This window comes from Mirounga angustirostris, unplaced genomic scaffold, assembly GCF_029215605.1.
Source record: "Mirounga angustirostris isolate CCGP_5_RB_7025 unplaced genomic scaffold, mMirAng1.0.hap1 SCAF_3, whole genome shotgun sequence".
In the NCBI taxonomy this organism is placed as follows: Eukaryota; Metazoa; Chordata; class Mammalia; order Carnivora; family Phocidae; genus Mirounga; species Mirounga angustirostris.
The window spans coordinates 87,089,525-87,108,592 of NW_026991711.1; the positions used below are offsets into that span (position 1 = coordinate 87,089,525).

Sequence of the window (19,068 nt, forward strand, 5' to 3'; positions counted from 1 at the left end):
ATCGTATGTCCAAATAACATCTTTACAGTGTAAAAACACCTACTTACAGAAAAAAAAAGCCTGGAAGAAAATAAACCGAAATGTAAATAGCTAGGGGTGGTATTATGTATGATTTAAATAGTCTTCACAATGCTTTTCTCTGTTTTCCAAGATTTTTACATGGCATGTAGTACTTGAATCAGATGGAAAATAGAAAAGTGGAAAATCCAGTTTTAAAGCTATGGTTCCTCCACTTCTTGAGTGAAATTCATTTAGAGCAGGGACCAAAAAACTCTTCAATTTACTGAAAGCCATTTAGCAGAGAACTGATCTCTACATTGCAAATTCTATGGCTGAATCTCAGTCTTCAATTTGCTCAGCTGATCAGCAGCATCTAATACAGCTGATCACTTCCTCTACCCTGAAATGCTGTCAAATGAAAGCAGGACTTCCAGGTCTCCTTATTTCGCTACCTCTCTGTTCCTTGACTGGTGTTGCCTCAGTTCTCCACCTTCCAGCTTCTTCACTGTGAAATGTATCCCAAACTTTTCTTTACCTACATTCATTCCCTAGGCAGCCTCCATCAGTTCTATAGCTTTAGTACCATACATATGTTGACAATTCCCAAACTTTATTTCTAGGTCCCTGAGCTTCAGGCTTACATCGAACTGCCTTCTTGACATTTTATTTAATTGTCTATTAGCACACTGCTAGGGACAGAAAGAATTGTATTCTCCCCCAAACCCATATGTTGAAGCCCTAACTGAAATTGTGAACTGTATTTGGAGACAGAACCTGTAAGGAAGTGATAAAATTTAAACGAAGTCATAAGGGTGGGGCCCTAATCTGGAAGAGCTGGGGTCCTTATGTGAAGAGGAAGAGACACCAGAGTTCTTGCCCTTTCCTCAACCCCACAGTGAGGACACAGCAAGAAAGCAAGAAGGTGGTAATCTGCAAGCCAGGAAGAGAGCAGGACATTGATCTTGGACTTCCAACCTCCAGAGTTGTGGGAAAATAAATTTCTGTTAAGTCACACAGTCTGTGACATTTTATTATGGCACTCAAGTGGACTAATACAGCCACTCACAATTCAGTATGTTTAAAACCACCCTTCAAACCTGTACCTTCTTTAAGGTACATCATTTTTACAGTTGCCAAAGCCAAAAATCTTAGAGTTATCCTTTACTCCTCTCTCTCACTTTGCATATACTGTCAGTCAGCAACTCCCACTCTACCTTCAAAATACATTCAGACTGGAACCACTGTTCATCACCTTTACCCCTACCACCCTGGTAAAGCCAGCATTTCTCAACTGGAGTGCTGCAATCGCTGCCCTTGACCTTGTAACGGCTATCTTCAACACAGCAGCTCGTGTAGATTGACTTTTTCATATTGAATCAAATTGTCATTTCTCTGCTCAAAAATCTCTAACAGTTTCCTATTTCATAATAAAATTCAAAGTTTTTGCAAGAGCCTACAAAGCTCTACATCAGTGGTTCTCAAACCTGACCATCAGCATCTTGTGGAGGACAAGACTGTTGTGTCCCTAGAGTTTTGATTCAATAGGTCTGGGGTGGGGTCTGATACTTTGCATTTGTGCCTCTATTCAGTTTGAACGTTTCCGTCTGATGTTGATGCAGCCAGGGGACCTCGCTTTGAGAACCACTAAACTACACGTACAGTACTGGGTACTGAGTCTTCTCCCCCACTTCTTGCAGCCACACTGCTCCCCTCTCAGCTTCCTGTTAGAGGTCAAACCTGTGTGGTGGAGTCCTGGGCTCACACTGCTTCTCCCTTGGGATTTACGTAGGACACTGCCTCGCTTTTTCAGAGCTTTTGCTCGAATAATGCCACTCAAGAGAGGCATTCTTTTTTTTTTTTTTTCCCCTGGGAACTCTCCTGATCTATTTTTTTCATTTTTAAAAATTTAGATTCAATTAACATAATGTATTATTTGTTTCAGGGGTACAGGTGATTCATCAGTCTTATGTAATACCCAGTGCTCATTACAACACATACCTTCCCCAACGTCCATTACCCAGTTACCCCAGAGAGAGGCACTCTGAGGTCACTCTATTTAGAATGGCACTGCTTGTCCTCTGGGCCCTGTTTTATTTCTTCTTGGAGCTCTTAACGCCGTTATCTGTTTACGGCCCACATCTCTTTCAGAATTTAAGTTCCAGGCGGCCAGGGCCTTACTTTGTCCACTGTCCTACCCCAGCGGCTAAAAACAGTGCCTGGACTTCCATAGACATGCTCAATAAATATTTCATTGACTGACTACAGGAAGGAATGGGAGCGAAAAACGGGCTCCGGTAGGAGCACACCACGGACGAAACGCAGTCCCAAGGTTCGCTCGCCCACCGTGCGACCGGGAGCTCAGAGGCGGGACTTCCTGTGTGCTCGCCGAAAGAGCTTCCGGTGTGAAGCGGAAGTCCCCCTGGGAGCAGCCGCCGCGGAGACCCGTGGCACCGGCTGTTTGGTGCTGTCGCTGCCATGGGCAAAAGAGACCGGGGGGACCGCGGTGAGACGTGGCGCGGGCGCGCTGGGGCCTGCCTGCGTTCGCCGTCCTCATCGTCCTGTGTCGTAGCTGCTCCGGGTTTCTCAGCGGCTGCCGATCCCACAGTGTCTAGCGCGCGGCCTGTACATGCTGTCGCGACAGGCCGCTGGGCCAGGGGCGATCCTTGACCTTTGGTCGCTCTGGGTCGTGGGCCGGGTGGGAAGCATTTGAGGGAGCGCATGCCAGCGGCACGCAGGTGGCTCTTGGCTAGGAGTGTGCGGCGTTTGTGAAATACGGCTGCTGCCAGGCTTCCTCGAAATGCCGCTAGGAGGGAGCCCTAGGTTCCTCCTGCTGGGCTCACTTCTGTATCCGTATCTGCAGATAAGAAGAAGTCCAAGAAGCGGCACTACGAGGATGAAGAAGATGATGAAGACGACGTCCCTGGGAACGACTCTCAGGAAGCGGTCCCCTCGGCGGCCGGGAAGCAGGTGGATGAGTCCGGCACCAAAGTGGATGAATATGGAGCCAAGGACTACAGGCTGCAGATGCCGCTGAAGGACGACCACACCTCGAGGCCTCTCTGGGTGGTAAGCATACCCTCAGCTAGGGCAGGACCGAGAGTTTGTGGACCCAAAATAGAAATGCAGGGTACCACTCTCCGGAGCTGGCCGGAAGAGAGCCTTCATACATACTGGTGGAGCAGCCCAAGATAGGAATGAGCAGGTGCGGCACACATGTGCTGGCTAGACTTGGGCTGCCTTCATCTCCAGCCCTCCCTCTTACTCACCTTCCCTCCATTTCTACCGCCTGCATGGAAATACTTTTTTATTTATCGAATAAATGCCATTTACTATGTATTATTTTAATTCTCCATTTAAAAAATTAATGGGAGTTATGTATTTGCTAGGCAGCTCTTTTGCTCAACTTGAAGTAATTAATACTCTACCTTCATTTGAAACCTGGCCAAAAGGTACTTTGAGGATAGCCAATAAGGTGGGCTTTCCCTGTGAAGAATAGTGGGAAGCAGCTCCTGACTTTGGAAGCCTGTCCTTGTCTCTCCATTCCTTGTATCTGATTAAAGTAACAGGTCTCACGGTTGGCCGAAGGAGTGCTTACAAAAACATCCCGGGTGTTAAAGACTTTTTGGGCAGCTTCTCTTTTCTGGATAATGATCTGGGAAAGAGTCTAATAGTCTTTACAACTCATTAATTTCTTTGTCTGTTGTGCCCATTTGGTGTTTCTTAGGCTCCTGATGGCCACATCTTCTTAGAAGCCTTCTCTCCAGTTTACAAATATGCTCAAGACTTCCTGGTGGCCATCGCAGAGCCAGTGTGCCGACCAACCCACGTGCATGAGTACAAACTGACTGCCTACTCCCTGTATGCAGCTGTCAGTGTTGGGTTGCAAACCAGTGACATCACTGAGTACCTCAGGAAGCTCAGCAAGACGGGAGTCCCTGATGGAATTATTCAGTTTATTAAGGCAAGTGGGGGCTAAGGCCAGCTCTTTTGCCTTCCTTGTTAACGTAGTAATAGTGGAGACAGATGCTGCACTCTGTCAGCCTGTGGCAGTCATGAAAATGCCATTCAGATCTCATGTGGGGAGCTCGCATAACTGATTACCCCAGCTCCTGCTCTTCTGGATCCAGCGTGGTGTTCTTGCTGAGGCCACACGTCCCATGAGCTGCTCTGAGACAATGGATACTAGCGCACTGGCGATACCAATTCAGCCCTTTTGGCCAGGGTTATTTGGGAATGCAGCCGAAAGGTAATGGTGTTTTGGACTGAATTTTGGTCCCCTCCAAAATTCATACGCTGAAGCCGTAACCCCTAATGTGATTGTATTTGGAATGAGGAAATAATTAAGTTTAAATGAAGTCACAAGAGTGGGGCCCTGATCCAGTAGGATTAGCATCCTTTTAAGAAGAGTCAGCCAGAAAGCTCACATGCTCTCTTTCTCTTCGTGTGTGCACAAGGAAGAGGTCATAGGAGCACATGGTGAAAAGGTAGCCAGGAAGAGAGCCTTAATTAGAAACTAATCACTGGCTTCTTGATTGTGGACTTGTAGAAATGTTTCTGTTGTTAAATCTCCCAGTCTCTGGTGGTCTGTATGGCAGCTGAATAGACTAATATAACTGGTAAACTGTCTAGGGCTGAATACCTGCATGGGACCAATAGTCAACAATTTCTGTTTGGGAATGTCAAAAAGAACTTCCAAGTGTTGAGGTGGCTAGGGTTCCATATGAAGAGCAGTTGAACATGCTTGGGTTTGTCCTGAGAGGTGAATGCCATTCAGAAGAGATGGACAGTGAGTTTGTTGCCCTTGGCTGATCTAAAGGGAGTTGGATTCAGACCGCCAAATCTGGAGTGGCAGGTGAGTGCCACAGGCATCCAGTACAGTAGAGCATCCAATCTCAGAGAAGCTGACAGGAGCCCTGGTGAGAGTTCTCTCTTCTTGTGATGTGGAAAGATGCCCAGGGAGAAGTCCTGCACCTTGCTGGAATGAACCCTGCATCAGTGCACTAGCTGTGCTCAGTCTTGGCCGGGAGCTGCCTGCAGGAATGTAGGTGTTGGTACAGTGCAGTGCTAGATTCAGAGGGCAGCAGCAGGGACAGGCCGCGGCCCGAGATCTGAGTGGTGAATTTCCATGGCCGCCACACAACCTCTGCTGCGTTCCATCCTAAAGATTGTTGGGCACCTGGAAGATTTTAGCTGTATTCTCTTCCATCAAGAAACTTAGATTCTAGTTGGGGAAATAGGACCATTGGTGAGCAGGCCGGGAGGCTTTCCATTTAATTTAGGCAACCATTACTGAGCCCTTACTCTGTGCCAGCTTTGTGCTGGGGGCTGTAATAATGCTGGTGTGGCTGGATGAACCGTTGGGTTAGGATGGGGCCTGTGGGAATGGAGAAGAAAGGGGAAAGGGAAAGAAAGATTTTACATAGCATTTTATAAATCAAGGGATGTGTATCAGAGCTAGGCAAGAGCAAGGTTTTACTTTCAAAAGTAGAGATTAATAAGAAAAAGCTCAATTTAGGCAGACCTGACCTCTTTAGGGTTGCATGTTGGGCTTTCCTAAAGTAAAATGAGCTCTTCACTTGGTAAGTAGTAAGCCGTGCCCAGTAATGAATGTGTCCTGAGTGAGCCGCGCATTGCTAATCGTACCTGTTTGATGTCACTCCTTGCAGTTGTGTACTGTCAGCTATGGAAAAGTCAAGCTGGTCCTGAAGCACAACAGGTAAGGGATTCTGTGACAGGCTGGCCCGAGGCATTTTCACCCTGTGCACAGAAGGGGGCAAGGAGCTCACGTTTGTGGACTGTCTGCACTAGCACCTACTCCCCTGAGTAAGGGGATCAAAGGAATAAGCAAAGTGAAGTGACCCAGACTGGAGATTTCGTTCACTGGCCACTGTGTTCTCCCTGGCAGTGGAGCTGGGACTCAGACCCCTCCTTATTTGACTTAAAGCAGGGTTTTGCTCCTCATTTGCCATATCTTGGCCCGTAGCTCACAGCTCAGATTTGGCCAAGGCTGTGGGAGAGTAAGAGCAGAGAGGTGTACAAAGCCACTCTTTCCAGACCATCTGATCAAATGAGCAACAGAACCTTCTGGAAATGGTGTACCGGTCAGTAGTCCCCTCTTTCATCCCCTCTTGCAGGTACTTCGTTGAAAGTTCCCACCCTGATGTCATCCAGCATCTTCTCCAGGATCCAGTGATCCGGGAATGCCGCCTGCGGAACTCTGAGGGGGAGGCTACAGAGCTCATCACAGAGACCTTCACCAGCAAGTCTGCTGTAGGTGGCCTCCTGGGTCACCCTTGGGGGTGGGAGCATTTGGGATGTCAGCTCTCTCAGGGGCTGTTAGTTCAGCATTTGCAAACTTGGGACCCTACAGTCTTCTTACAGCTGCAGTTCCCCTTGCAACTTTGGCTCTCGTCTGGTAGCAGGAGGGCTCATCATATAGAGCTCCAGATCCTGCCTTTCTTTTACAGATTGCCAAGACTGCTGAAGGCAGTGGTGGGCCTTCTACTTCCCGGGTGACAGACCCACAGGGTAAATCTGACATCCCCACGGACCTGTTTGACTTTTATGAACAAATGGACAAGGATGAAGAAGAAGAAGAAGAGACCCAGACAGTGTCTTTTGAAGTCAAGCAGGTTAGTGCATGTATCCCTGCTTAAGCTGGCCCAGCGCTGCGTGGACTATGCAGTCTGTGGGAGAGGGGGTCCCTGTCTGTTCCTGTATGCTTTCTCAATTTTGGTGTCTGTGGGCTGTAGCATCATTCCTCCTAATGGAGTTAGTCCTGCATGTCTTATCCCTCAGGCTGGTGTGGCAGTCTTCACAAGTCCTAGGGAGATGTAGGAAATGGCCCCTTGGATTATGTACAGTTTATGAGCACGCTTTGGACTTAAGATTATAAAACCTCTTTCATGCTCACTCCCCAGGAAATGATTGAGGAACTCCAGAAACGTTGCATCCACCTGGAGTACCCTCTGTTGGCAGAATATGACTTCCGGAATGATTCTGTTAACCCTGATATCAACATTGACCTGAAACCCACAGCTGTCCTTAGACCTTATCAGGAGAAGAGCTTGCGGAAGATGTTTGGGAATGGACGTGCTCGTTCTGGGGTCATTGTTCTTCCTTGTGGTAAGTGACACCTGAGTGAAGAAGGTGGGTCAGGCTCCTTCATCTCGGTCTGACAGCTTCCCCTCACTCTCTTTTGTGTGCCTTTCTCTAAATTACACCTGTGAGCAGTGAAGGTCAGATGATTCCCTCATTCATGACTTAAACATTTGAGTGCCTGCTGTGTGCAGGGCTCTGAGCTCAGCACTGGGGATGCATTGGTAGATAGAACAACACTTCTGACCTCACGGAGCTTGTTTTGGTGGTAGAGAGAGGGTAAACAGATCAACTAAGTCAAGTGTCAGATCTTGGGCACTGGAGAAGAGGCAGGGTGAGTGGTTAGACAGTGAGGAGGGGAAGGTGCTATTTTACACACTGGGGCTAGGGTCTCGTTCTTTGCAATCAGTCTTGTGAGTTGTGTGTATATGGGGACTTCCTAGCACAGAAACTTTGCTTGCTTGTTCCTGGATGGCTTATTACAGTGTACACGTCCAAGAAAGGCCGTACAGCCCCCCTGGCACCTGTCTGATGTCATTTGTCCTAAGTCATGTCAGGTCCTGGCCAGCATTCTTGGCCACAGGTCACAACAGATTCACCTGGGGGCCCTACTTCAGACTTAAGGAGGTTAGAATCTCCATGGGAGAGGCCTGTGCCTTCAGGTTCTTTCTTTTTTTTTTAAATTACCCTGGGTGATTTTGATGCACATGCCTGGTAAAAGAGGAATTGCTGTTTAAAAGGAAGAGCTTGATTTTTATCTTGATCTTCAAATGATGGGTGATAGTAAACTTGGAAGCCCTGGAATTTCGCTTTTGTCTGTGCCAGTAGGGTCCGCCTTTCCCATAATCCTGAGCTCTCAGCCCAGCTGCTGTGTACCGAGCCCTCTGTGTGGTCCGTGTGCCCCAGCAGCACCACCTCCCCATGGCTTGGGCAAGTTGTCCTCAGCTTTCATTTTCTCACGTTCAAAATGGCAAACAATGGGAATGTCTCTCACCTCTGGTTTGTTTGGAGATTTCAACGTTTGAACAGAATTCATGGAAAATGGTACAGGAGGGCCTGGGGCTTGTCTCTTAATTCTCGTGTTTGGCATGAGCTGAGCATGTCTCCTTTTTATAAAGAAGAAAACAGAGGCTCTGGAGCAATAAGTGCATCACAACATCAGCTGTGAGGATTCACCCAGATTCGTGTGTTGATGAGTCATTCTGTCTGTGTCCATTGCAACCTGGCCTGGTTCTCATTGCCCTTTGGTTTTGCACAGGTGCTGGGAAGTCCCTGGTTGGCGTGACAGCTGCATGCACGGTGAGAAAGCGCTGTCTGGTGCTGGGCAACTCAGCTGTGTCTGTGGAGCAGTGGAAAGCCCAGTTCAAGATGTGGTCCGCCATCGACGACAGCCAGATCTGCCGCTTCACCTCCGACGCCAAGGACAAGCCCATAGGCTGCTCCATTGCCATTAGCACCTACTCCATGCTGGGCCACACCACCAAAAGGTCCTGGGAGGCTGAGCGAGTCATGGAGTGGCTCAAAACTCAGGAGTGGGGCCTCATGATCCTGGATGAAGTCCATACCATACCAGGTAAGCAGGCTGAGAGCTGAGTTGCCCTCTCATTTCAGAGACAGAAATTGATCTCCACTTGTTGGGTTGAGGGAAGGACTGCTGTGTAGTACATCCGTCTTGGTAGAAAGGCTTGCTGGGTAGAGGTTTAAAGTAAGTCATAAGCATGTGGGGGTGGGGATGAGGGTGGGTGGTGGATGGGTGTATCCCTTCACAGCTTCCTTAATCATGGGCCCAGCATAGTCTTTCAGAAGATGGTATTTCCCTTCTTCCTCCATCTTACTGTTGCAGCTCCGCTTACCCTTAACCCACTGGTTTGTGGTGCCATGAAAACTGGACCAGGAGCACTGAAGTCCTTGCCGTAGTGGTGTTTGTTTTATTTGAAGCCCAAAGTATTGATTCTTAATATATTATAGAAGCCCTACTTCTCCAAGTGTTGCAAGCAATCTTTTTTTTTTTTAAATAACAGCTATATTGATATAATATCCACTGATAAAATCCACCCATTGTAAGTGTACAATTCAAGATTTTTTTTTTTTTTTAAAGATTTTATTTATTTATTTGAGACAGAGAGAATGAGAGAGAGAGAGCACATGAGAGGGGGGAGGGTCAGAGGCAGAAGCAGGCTCCCTGCCGAGCAGGGAGCCCGATGCGGGACTCGATCCAGGGACTCCAGGATCATGACCTGAGCTGAAGGCAGTCGCTTAACCAACTGAGCCACCCAGGCGCCCAACAATTCAAGATTTTTAGTTAATTTGTGAACTTGTGCAGCTATCACCATGATCCAGTTTTAGAACCTCTCCCTCATACTCATTTATAGTCAGTGCTTTCACCCCCAGCCCCAGGGGCCATTGAAGTGCTTCCTGTCTCTGTAGATTTGCCTTTTCTGGAAACATCTTATTAACAGAATCATATAATACATATTTTCTTACATGTGCCTGCTTTTACTTCGCATGATGATTTATCAATATTATAACATGTATTGATAGGGTCTTCCCTTTTATTGCTGAGTAGTAGTCTAGGCAAATCTTTTTTGATAAAACAAATGAAGGGGGAGCCCTGATAAATTAAGAAGTGTAAATTAGAGATTTCTCTGAAAGAAATGAAATCAGAGGCATTTTCATATATTTGAAATATGGCCAAAATGGCCCTAGCATCCTTTTTTTTCGGTGCAATGAGAGCCCCTCCAGCACTCCTGGATGTCTGAATATACCTAGAGATGTTCACAGCAAGCCAGGTAGGGATCAGGGGTCTTTCAGGTTGAAGGAACAGGGTGTTAGTCCTGAGGTGGGAGAGTACTTGGCATGGTCCAGCACAGCAAGGTGCCCGTGTGGTGGGAGGGACATAGACGAGAACAGTCAAAGCCAAGGTTAGAGAGGGGCAGGCAGGATAGAGTGTGGGCCAAATGCCATAGGACCTCATAGGTCACTGTATGGCCTTTGGCTTGTATTGGGAGTGGGTGGGAAGCCATTTGAGGGATCTGAGCAGAGGGTGACATGATCTGATTTATGGCTATAAAAATACCACCCTCGCTGCTGTGCTGAGAGTAGACTGGAGGAGGCAAGGGTAGAAGCGGTGGGGTGGGTACCAGCAAGAGTAAGAATAAAGGTAATCTACTTCTGGATGTATTGTGAGGGTGAAGCTGACCGGCTGGATGTGGGATCTGAGAGAAAGAGAAATGAAGGACAACTGTAAATTTTTTGGCTTTAGTAATTGGAAGGAGTGGCCATTAATTGAGATGTTGAAAGCCATAGAGGGAAGGTTAGGCTTTAAACACATTCATTTGATTGCCAGTTGGACATTCTGGTAGTGGCAAAGATGTTAGTAAATGGGCAAAAGACAAGAATAGACATTTCACCGAAGAGAATGTACAGATGCCAAGAAGCATCGGAAGAGATGTTTCGCATCATTAGCCCTGAGGGAAATGCAACTTAATACCAGGAGATGAGATGCCGCTACACACCCATCACAGTGGCTACAATGGAAACTAGTGACAGTAATGAATACTGACAAGAGGACAGAGCAGCTAGCATGTGTCACCAGGGGAATTGCAAAATGTATGGTCACTGTGGAAAAGTTGGGCAGTTCCTTAGAAAATTGCCATATGACTCAGCAGGCGCACCCCTGGGCATTCATCCTAGAGAATGAAAACTCAGGTTTACACAAAAAGCTGCTCCTGAATGTTTATAGTGGCTCTAGTCAGAGTCTCCAAAACCTGGAAGCAACTGAAATGCCTGGCAGTGGGTGACCAGATAGACAAATGGGTCCATCCCTCCCCTGGAACACTACTCAGCCATGAAACGGAACACACGGTTGCTGTGTGCAACAGCTTAAATAAATCTCCAGAGGTACGTGTTGAGTGAAATCAACCCATCTCAGAAGGTTATATAGTGTATGGTGCCTTTAAAAAGACAAAAGGATAGTGATGGAGAGCAGATCAGTGGGTGCCAGGGGTTGAGGAGGGTGTGACAGTACAGGGAGAGCACAAGGGAGCGTTTGGGGTAATGCATTGGTCTGTATCCTGATTATGGGAGTGGTTACATGAATCTATGCATGTGTTAAAATTTATAGAACCAATCCCACCCACCCACCAGTTTTACTGTGTGCTAATTTAAAAACCAAAAGAAAAAAAAAATTAAGGAGTGGGGGGTATTGCATCTGATTGGATTAGAAATTGGTGACCTAGAGAATCACATCCTACAGATGAATTTGGAATTGCCATGTAGCGGTTTAGTTGGAGGCTGTGTTTGAAGCTTGGGAAAACTTGAGGCTTTCTGCTTGTGTGTGTATTTAGTTTATGTTGATGTTCCTCTTTAGCCTATGTCCCAGGTTTTAGAGGGTGGCTGCCAGGCTTGGGATTGGTTGCCTGGTGATGAGGATACAGAGGTGTACCCCCACAAAATTTTACGCTCGCCGTGGGTGTCTGTGTGTATCTTTCTTCCCTGGTTCACTGGGTCAGTTTGTCTCTGGCTGGATAGGAGAGTAAAACCAAACAGCCGTAAAGAATTCTGAGTTCTGTCTTGTGCACCCCTTGGCCTGGCCACACTCACTGGGCCAGAGAGCCAATGTTAAATAAGGGAATTCTAATAAATCACAGTAAGTTTCTTGATTGTTAAACATCTGCCATGTTGGATTAGGTAGAATGATAAATCTTTGAGATCTATCTCAAAATGTAAAGGTTGCTGTGGTGGTTTTATACATCTTCCAAGAAGGGTCCTATTGGGTCACTATATTAATAAGAAATTTGCACTGCAGGACTTGCATATATTAAGTGCTTACTGCATGCAGGACACTGTGCCAACTTCATTATTTTAGCAAGTATTCATTAAGAGCTCACAGGCATTGTGCTTGGACTAGAGATGAAGTGGGAGGGACAAAAATGTCACACAAATAAATGTCAAGTGACAACTGTGACATAACGTACAGTGAAATAAGTCATACCCACAAAGTGTGTATTGTGATTGTATTTCTAGAAAGTTTGGATGACTGAAATCGGATCTGGCTCCGTTGAGGGAGAGTGCTGGTATTGACAGGAGGGGTCAGAGGAGAGACTTCCAGGTGTTAAGAGCGCTTACCTTGACCTGGGTGATTCCACAGGCACATACCTGTGTAAAATTTGTCAAGCCATGCACTATATTGTATGTGAGTTCTTCCTCCTGACAGCCATAGGGCTGTTAGAGAATGTGGTAGTGGGACGTGACCCGTTTGCAGGGCAGATGCCATAGGAAGGACTTTCTGGCTGCAGAGTGTCCAGGCGGGGTCGAGACTCGTGCTTCCCTTGGGTTGATAGAATCTCTGGGCTATCTGGTGCAGCCTTCCCGGCTCCTGCATTAGGTTGGTGTCTCCATTGCCTTGGCTCGCATGCCCTTCTGACATGAGGAGCCTGGTCTGGGGTCCTTGGCTACCCTTTTCTGGAGTGGCACAGTCCTCGGACATAACCGTGCTTCTGGTCTTCGTCTTCCAAGTGTATGTGCAAACCACGTTAGGCTTGGAAGTCCTGGTACTTGGGCGTTAGACAGTATTCTGCTGTTTTGCTGTTCTTAGGTTTTTGGCTTATGTTCTGGTGCAATCTTTCCTCAGATTGTTAACGTCTGGTTCTGCAGTATTACTAGCTTTACCTTTAATTATATTAGAAGATAAGCATGACTCAAACATTTTAACCTTCTTTCAGAGTATTAGGATTTTTAAAAGATGAGCCCATGGAAACCCACAGTTGGGTGTTTTGAAATTAATGTCTCATGCCCACTTATGTGTTTATTGAATTTGATAAATCAGAAAGAATTGTAACATTCCAAAGAGAGAAAGACGGGGTTGCTGGTTGACCAGATGAATCTAATTGGAAAAACGCGGAGAAGGGAGTTTCCAGGGTCAGGGTGTGCCTGGGGTTTCATGTCTCCCTTTTGTTTCCTTGGTTTCTGGGAAGATGGTGGGAAGTCGGGCAGATCCAGCTCCTATCCTCTGATCCCCCAGTTACCCAGCCATATTACTGTAACCTGGATATAAGTTTCAGGGCCAGCAAATTCCTTGCATCGTTTAGAGCTCAATGGTATTTTAAGTGTTGTAGGTTATGTTTCAAATTGCTCCTGCTGGTAGCTTAGCTGTTGCAAGGAAGGATCCTGGGGTTCCCTAACTTGGAGCTTCCCTAAAGCCATTTCTCCCTTTTGTTCTCTTTGTCTTCCCTCTTTTGGACGGGTCTGAAAGTGGTGATTAAGCGTTCTTGCCTAGTCATTCTTGTCTAGAGCCAGATTCCTGTGATTCAGAAATGTGGGGGTTAGTCTCCATAGTGTCCCAGGCCAGTGTGAAGTCACAAGGCTGTGTGTAGTCCTTGAGCATTTAAAAAAATGACGGTGTGAATGCACTGATTGTCTCCCTAGCCAAGATGTTCCGACGGGTGCTCACCATCGTGCAGGCCCACTGCAAGCTGGGTTTGACTGCAACCCTCGTCCGGGAAGATGACAAAATCGTCGATTTAAATTTTCTGATTGGGCCCAAGCTCTACGAAGCCAACTGGATGGAGCTGCAGAACAACGGCTACATAGCCAAAGTCCAGTGTGCTGAGGTAGCCGGCTCCTTCCCAGCACTGTCTCCAAGGGAGGGACTCCCCCCGGGGTTCAGGGGAAAGGAATCAGGTCACCTCCCCATGGGCAGATACACAGGTCAGGACTTGCACAAAAGTGCCGCCACCTCATCCTGTTGCTTCAGGCCCCCCACTCCCACCCTGGTGTGGTGGGCAGTGTTCTTCCCACTCCGCAGACTTGGGAAGCAGAATCAATGTTCCAGGGGCACACAGTGAGTAAGTGCACAAGTTGGGATGCTAATCCAGGCTGGTTTGCCTCCAAAATCCATGCTCCTCTTCTCTGGGATGGAGCACCTCAGGCTGTTCCCACCCACCCTCACCCTTGAGGGATTCTTGGATTGTCCTGCATGGGCAACCATCCAGGCCACCCCAGTGTGCAAGCCTCTTGGATTTGATGCCCCCAGAAGGCACCTGTGGCCTAGATCATTTTATTTCTGAACACACTGGGAAACACATTGTCCCGATCTTATTCTGCAGTGAATACCTGCACGGGTAAATGCTTAAAGTACATGTTCAAAGGTAAGTCTCCTTACAAGGAACGACAACAAAAATCCTTTCTGGCACCTTGAAGTGACTGTCACTCACTGGCTGGGGTGAAAGGGCAGAAGGGGGCCTCTCGGGTAAAGGTGAGTGTGAAGAACCTGTGCAGGTGGACTTGCTCTGCTGAAAACTTCCCTACCCTGTGGTTGCATCTTCATAATCAGCACCCATTTTACAAAGCAGAGTGTTGCAGAAATCTGTGAGGCCCCCTATTCCTCTCCAGTTGCTTCTCTTCTCCCCCTGCCAGGGTATCCACTGTTGTGGAACTTGGGTTTGTCACTCTCTTGCTTCCCTTTATTATTTTATCTCCTGTGTATATTTCCCTCACCTATTTTGTTTAGCTTTGCCTTAAAAAAAAGTCTTCAGGGATGCCTGGGTGGCTCAGTCAGTTAAGCGTCTGCCTTTGGCTCACGTTGTGATTCTGGAGTCCTGGTGTGGAGCCCCACATTGGGCTCCCTACTCACTGGGGAGTCTGCTTCTCCCTCTCCCTCTACTCCTCCCCTGCTTGTGCTTGCTTACTCTCTCTCTCAAATAAATAAAATCTTAGAAAAAAAAAGTGTGTGTATATAAATAGAACCTGGTTATATATGTCTGTTAGTGCTTTTATTTCTTGCAGAATGTATTACTTTTTTGAAGATGCAAGTAGCTGTAGTTTATTTTTTTGAATTGCGCTGTAGTATTCCATTGTACAAATACACCACAATTTGATATATAATGGAATATTACACAGCAAGTAAAAATAAAATCTCTAATGTTGACAGACATTTAGGTTGCTAACTTGTCTTTTCAGTAGCAGTATTTACTGAGGTATAAGTTCATGTTTCTTAACATTCACCTGTTGTAAGTAAATACTGTGATTTAGAAATTCTGTGATCTTAGTAAGTGTAAAGAGTTCTGTAGCCATCCTCACACTCCAGTTTTAGAATTGAACTTCCCACCACCACAGAGTTCCCTCATGCCCATTTGCCATGAATCCTTGCTTCTGCTCCCAGCCCTAGTGAGCCACTGATTTATTTTGTTTCTGTAAATTTGGAGCTTAGTTTTTTTTTGCTGTTATGACAGTGTTGCTGCAAATATTTTTATACCTGTTTTTTGGGGCCTTGGGTAATCTTTTCTAAAGCAGTGTTGTTCACACTGTGGACTGTGATTCCGTAGTAGTTGGTGACATTACTTTATTGGGTCATGACCAGTATAGAATAGATTCTGCCAGAAAGCATAATACATTTTAAGGATATATGTTACTTAATAAAATCATTTGTACATATGAATGTTTAGTTTGTGATGTAAAATGATTCAACTGTGAAGTCCACTGCTCTGGCAGATACACCTAGGAATAACATTTCTGGGTCAAAGGCTATGTGGATGTTCACTTTACTAGGCATCCTAGAAAACTCTGTTTTGTATCAGTTGACCTTCTCATCAAGGGTGAGCGAGGTTTTTCCACATCTTCTCCAACACATAATAGTTTTATTTTTGTTTAATTTTTGCTGACGTGGTAAGTATGAAAATGGTATTCCTTTTTGATCTCAATATGTATTTTCCTGTTTACTAATGACGTTGAGTATTGTTTCATACGTTTATGGACCATTCATGTTCTGTGAAATGCATAATTTTAAAGATTTTACTTGAAAAAAGAATTGCTTTTTTGGTAAGGAACGAGAAATTCCAATGTGGACGTGGACAGGACGTGGCCTGAGAGGAACCAGAAAATACAGCGGCAGCAGCAGCAGCAAAACCTAGGAATTTGAGCTCAGCCCCGTTTCGGCATGTAACGATGGCAGCTAATTCCACGTTGGTTGCAGCGTGAGGAAAGGGCCTATGATGATCACACAGAAGTGGCACTGGTCAGAATTCTGAGCCTGTCAGGATAGGCTTTATGGCCTGTTCAGTACAGATTTCCAGAGGGTCCTTTTTGTGTGTTCACAGCCTTGAGACCTTTAAAACCCATGGCACTTCAGTGTATTTGTCTGAGCTTCCTTTACCGTGCTGGCAGCCCATGCACAGGGCCCAGCACAGAGGAGGCCCTCAGGAGTGTTACTGTCATTCTTACTCGAATGATCAAATTGTCTCCGATGCAACCAACGGGACCCCCTTCCAGCTGGCTTCTGTATCCGTTTGACATGTCCCCATCATTCTTTGAGCACTTCCTTGCTTTCTGGCACAGCAGGGTGTTTTAGACTCAGCTGGTCCTTTCCCTACCCACCCTGGTCCTGGAATCAGCCATTTCTCCAGGGTGCCCTTTTAGTAGAGAATGAAATTTACAAACCAGGATCTAGGTGCTAGGTGAGTTCATTACTCCTAGGATGTCCTTGCTAGACTGACTCAACAACAGAGGTAGGAAGTTTGTGTGTGTGGTTCTCCATACCAGTGCTGTGCGTAGACTTGTGTGTGAAGGGGTGGTCTAAACAGGAGGGATTACTTGGACCACTGGTTGAGAACCTGATTTCCCTTACCTGGAGCTTGTGTAAAGGTAATTCCCTGGATATCGATACATTTAAAAATCTGTGTGTTAAGAGAGAAATATGAGAGTGTCCTGGTTCACCATTAGGTACTTGATTTGGTTTATATATATATATATATATATATATTTTATTTATTTTTTATTTTTTTATTTTTTAGAAAGGGGCAGAGGGAGAGGGAGAGAGAATCTTTTTTTTTTTTTTTTTTTTTTTTTTTAAAGATTTCATTTATTTGACAGAGAGAGATACAGCGAGAGAGGGAACACAAGCAGCGGGAGTGGGAGAGGGAGAAGCAGGCTTCCCGCCAAGCAGGGAGCCCGATGCGGGGCTCGATCCCACGACCCTGGGATCATGACCTGAGCCGAAGGCAGATGCTTAACGACTGAGCCACCCAGGCGCCCCGGGAGAGAGAATCTTAAGCAGACTCCATGCCCAACTTGGAGCCTGACATGGGGTTCGATCGCACAACTTGAGCCGAAATCAAGAGTCCAACGCTTAACCGACTGAGCCACTCATGCACCCCTTTTTGATTTATTTTAAAGCTAGTACTGCTAAGTGAATGGTCTTCAAATGTTTCTAATCATGTGATGTTTCAACTTGCAAACTGACCTGTGGTTCTTACTGTATCACAGGTCTGGTGCCCAATGTCTCCTGAGTTTTACCGGGAGTATGTGGCAATTAAAACCAAGAAACGAATCTTGCTGTACACCATGAACCCCAACAAATTCAGAGCTTGCCAGTTTCTGATCAAATTTCATGAAAGGAGGAATGACAAGATTATTGTCTTTGCTGACAACGTGTTTGCCCTGAAGGAATATGCCATTAGGCTGAACAAGTAAGAACTGAAAAGTTGGAGTTGCCGCCAGGCGGCTTCTCTTCCCCAAGCCAGAATGCAGAAGGTGCTCGGTTTGTTTGTTTGGTTTTTTTTTTTCTCTTCCTCTAGAAGCTCTCAGGAGCTTCTTAGGATCTAAAGGTCTGGTTCTGTGGCCCCAGGGCCAGGAACCAGGTGAGACAGAGGAGCAGGTGGTCAGACTCAGAGGTCAGAGCAAATAGAAAAGGGTGCCCGGTCACCCTCAGCCCAGGGATCAGGGGCTAGAGTTGCGCTGCTTTGGTGGGGCACCATCTTTGAGCTGGGCTCCAAAGGTGGGAGCAAGTTGGCATCAGGAGTGGCAGGCCGAGTGAGCACTGTGGTGGAGCTGGGGTCAGACTGTATGGGCCGGGGGCCAGGAAGGCAAGGCTGACTGGGCCAGCATCCCAGCTACGGCCCTACAGCTAGAAAGAGCTTCTCAGGAATCACCAGCAACGTCCTCACTAGCCCACAGTCCCACCTGGATTCTGTGTTAGCACTACTTGTGTCGACATGATGCTTAGATCGAGGGATGTTGACTCAGGAAAAAGTATAAACAAAGAAAAAAGGAAAAAGTAAAGGAATCCTGAGGAGAGTGGTGACCAGAACGTTGGCGGAGGGTCTGTAGCCACTCATTTTTATGGGCCTTCTCCTGATACGCTTGCATGACGGAGGGCTTCCTGGAAGAGAGAAACCTTGCAGGAGCTCCCTTTCCCTCTAATGTGCTTTCAGGATAATTGAGGGGGTGATTCTGTGGCCTTCCTAATGCAGCTTCATTCTTCTTTAGACCCTATATCTATGGTCCTACATCCCAAGGAGAGAGGATGCAGATTCTCCAGAATTTCAAGCACAACCCCAAAATCAACACCATCTTCATATCCAAGGTCTGTGTGGCATGCAGGGTGGTGGTGAGGTACCAGCACCCCCCGGGTTAGGGGGACACTGGGGGATTTCTAGACAGTGAATTCATGTTTGTTGAAGGGACGTGACATGTCAGTTTTCATTCCAGTGTTTCTGTGTCTGGAGACAGAGAGTGCTTCCTGATGGGGTAGCAGAAGGAGCAGATGCAGGGTTTAATGTACTGTGGATGATCTATAAAGTCTCTGCTTGACTGAGATTTTTCCCGCTTCCTTTGAGGATATGGGAATTTTAAATTATATTTTATTTATCTAAGGGGGAAATTTTCATTACCTATTGTGGCCAAAGTAGGCATTCAGATGAGGTTCTCTTTGTGGAGTTAGAGATTGCTGTGGGCTTCAGGCAGCCTTTCTCTGGGCTCCTCGTGTGCCTTGATGGTGGGTGGTCAAGGTAAGCACGACGCAAACTCATGAAGGCCCAGCTGGGTGATGCTCTTAGAAGCTGTGGCCCAATAGTGTAGAGCGGTCATTCAGATTAGAACAGACCCAAAGCTCAAAATAAATGAGATTTACTAATAAAGTGATCATGGCTGGGTCAGTAAGTGCCAAACTTTGATGTGTGCTTGGGAACCTCGGTG

The 19,068-nt window shown here is 46.6% G+C and overlaps 1 protein-coding gene across 2 annotated transcripts in view; it reads left to right on the top strand.

Annotated features, from left to right (window-relative positions):
• Positions 1-2,348: 2,348 nt before the first annotated feature.
• The window catches only part of ERCC3 (ERCC excision repair 3, TFIIH core complex helicase subunit), a 31,055-nt gene continuing 14,335 nt past the window's right edge, over positions 2,349-19,068 (top strand). For both annotated transcript variants that reach the window (XM_045869051.3, XM_064586396.1), the window contains exons 1-11: positions 2,349-2,503; positions 2,861-3,066; positions 3,725-3,961; positions 5,667-5,716; positions 6,135-6,270; positions 6,468-6,632; positions 6,921-7,125; positions 8,357-8,671; positions 13,525-13,709; positions 17,359-17,561; positions 18,361-18,457. In XM_045869051.3, the coding sequence (XP_045725007.1) occupies positions 2,476-2,503; positions 2,861-3,066; positions 3,725-3,961; positions 5,667-5,716; positions 6,135-6,270; positions 6,468-6,632; positions 6,921-7,125; positions 8,357-8,671; positions 13,525-13,709; positions 17,359-17,561; positions 18,361-18,457 (1,827 nt within the window). In that variant the 5' untranslated portion in view covers positions 2,349-2,475. The remainder of the gene's footprint in view (positions 2,504-2,860; positions 3,067-3,724; positions 3,962-5,666; positions 5,717-6,134; positions 6,271-6,467; positions 6,633-6,920; positions 7,126-8,356; positions 8,672-13,524; positions 13,710-17,358; positions 17,562-18,360; positions 18,458-19,068) is intronic.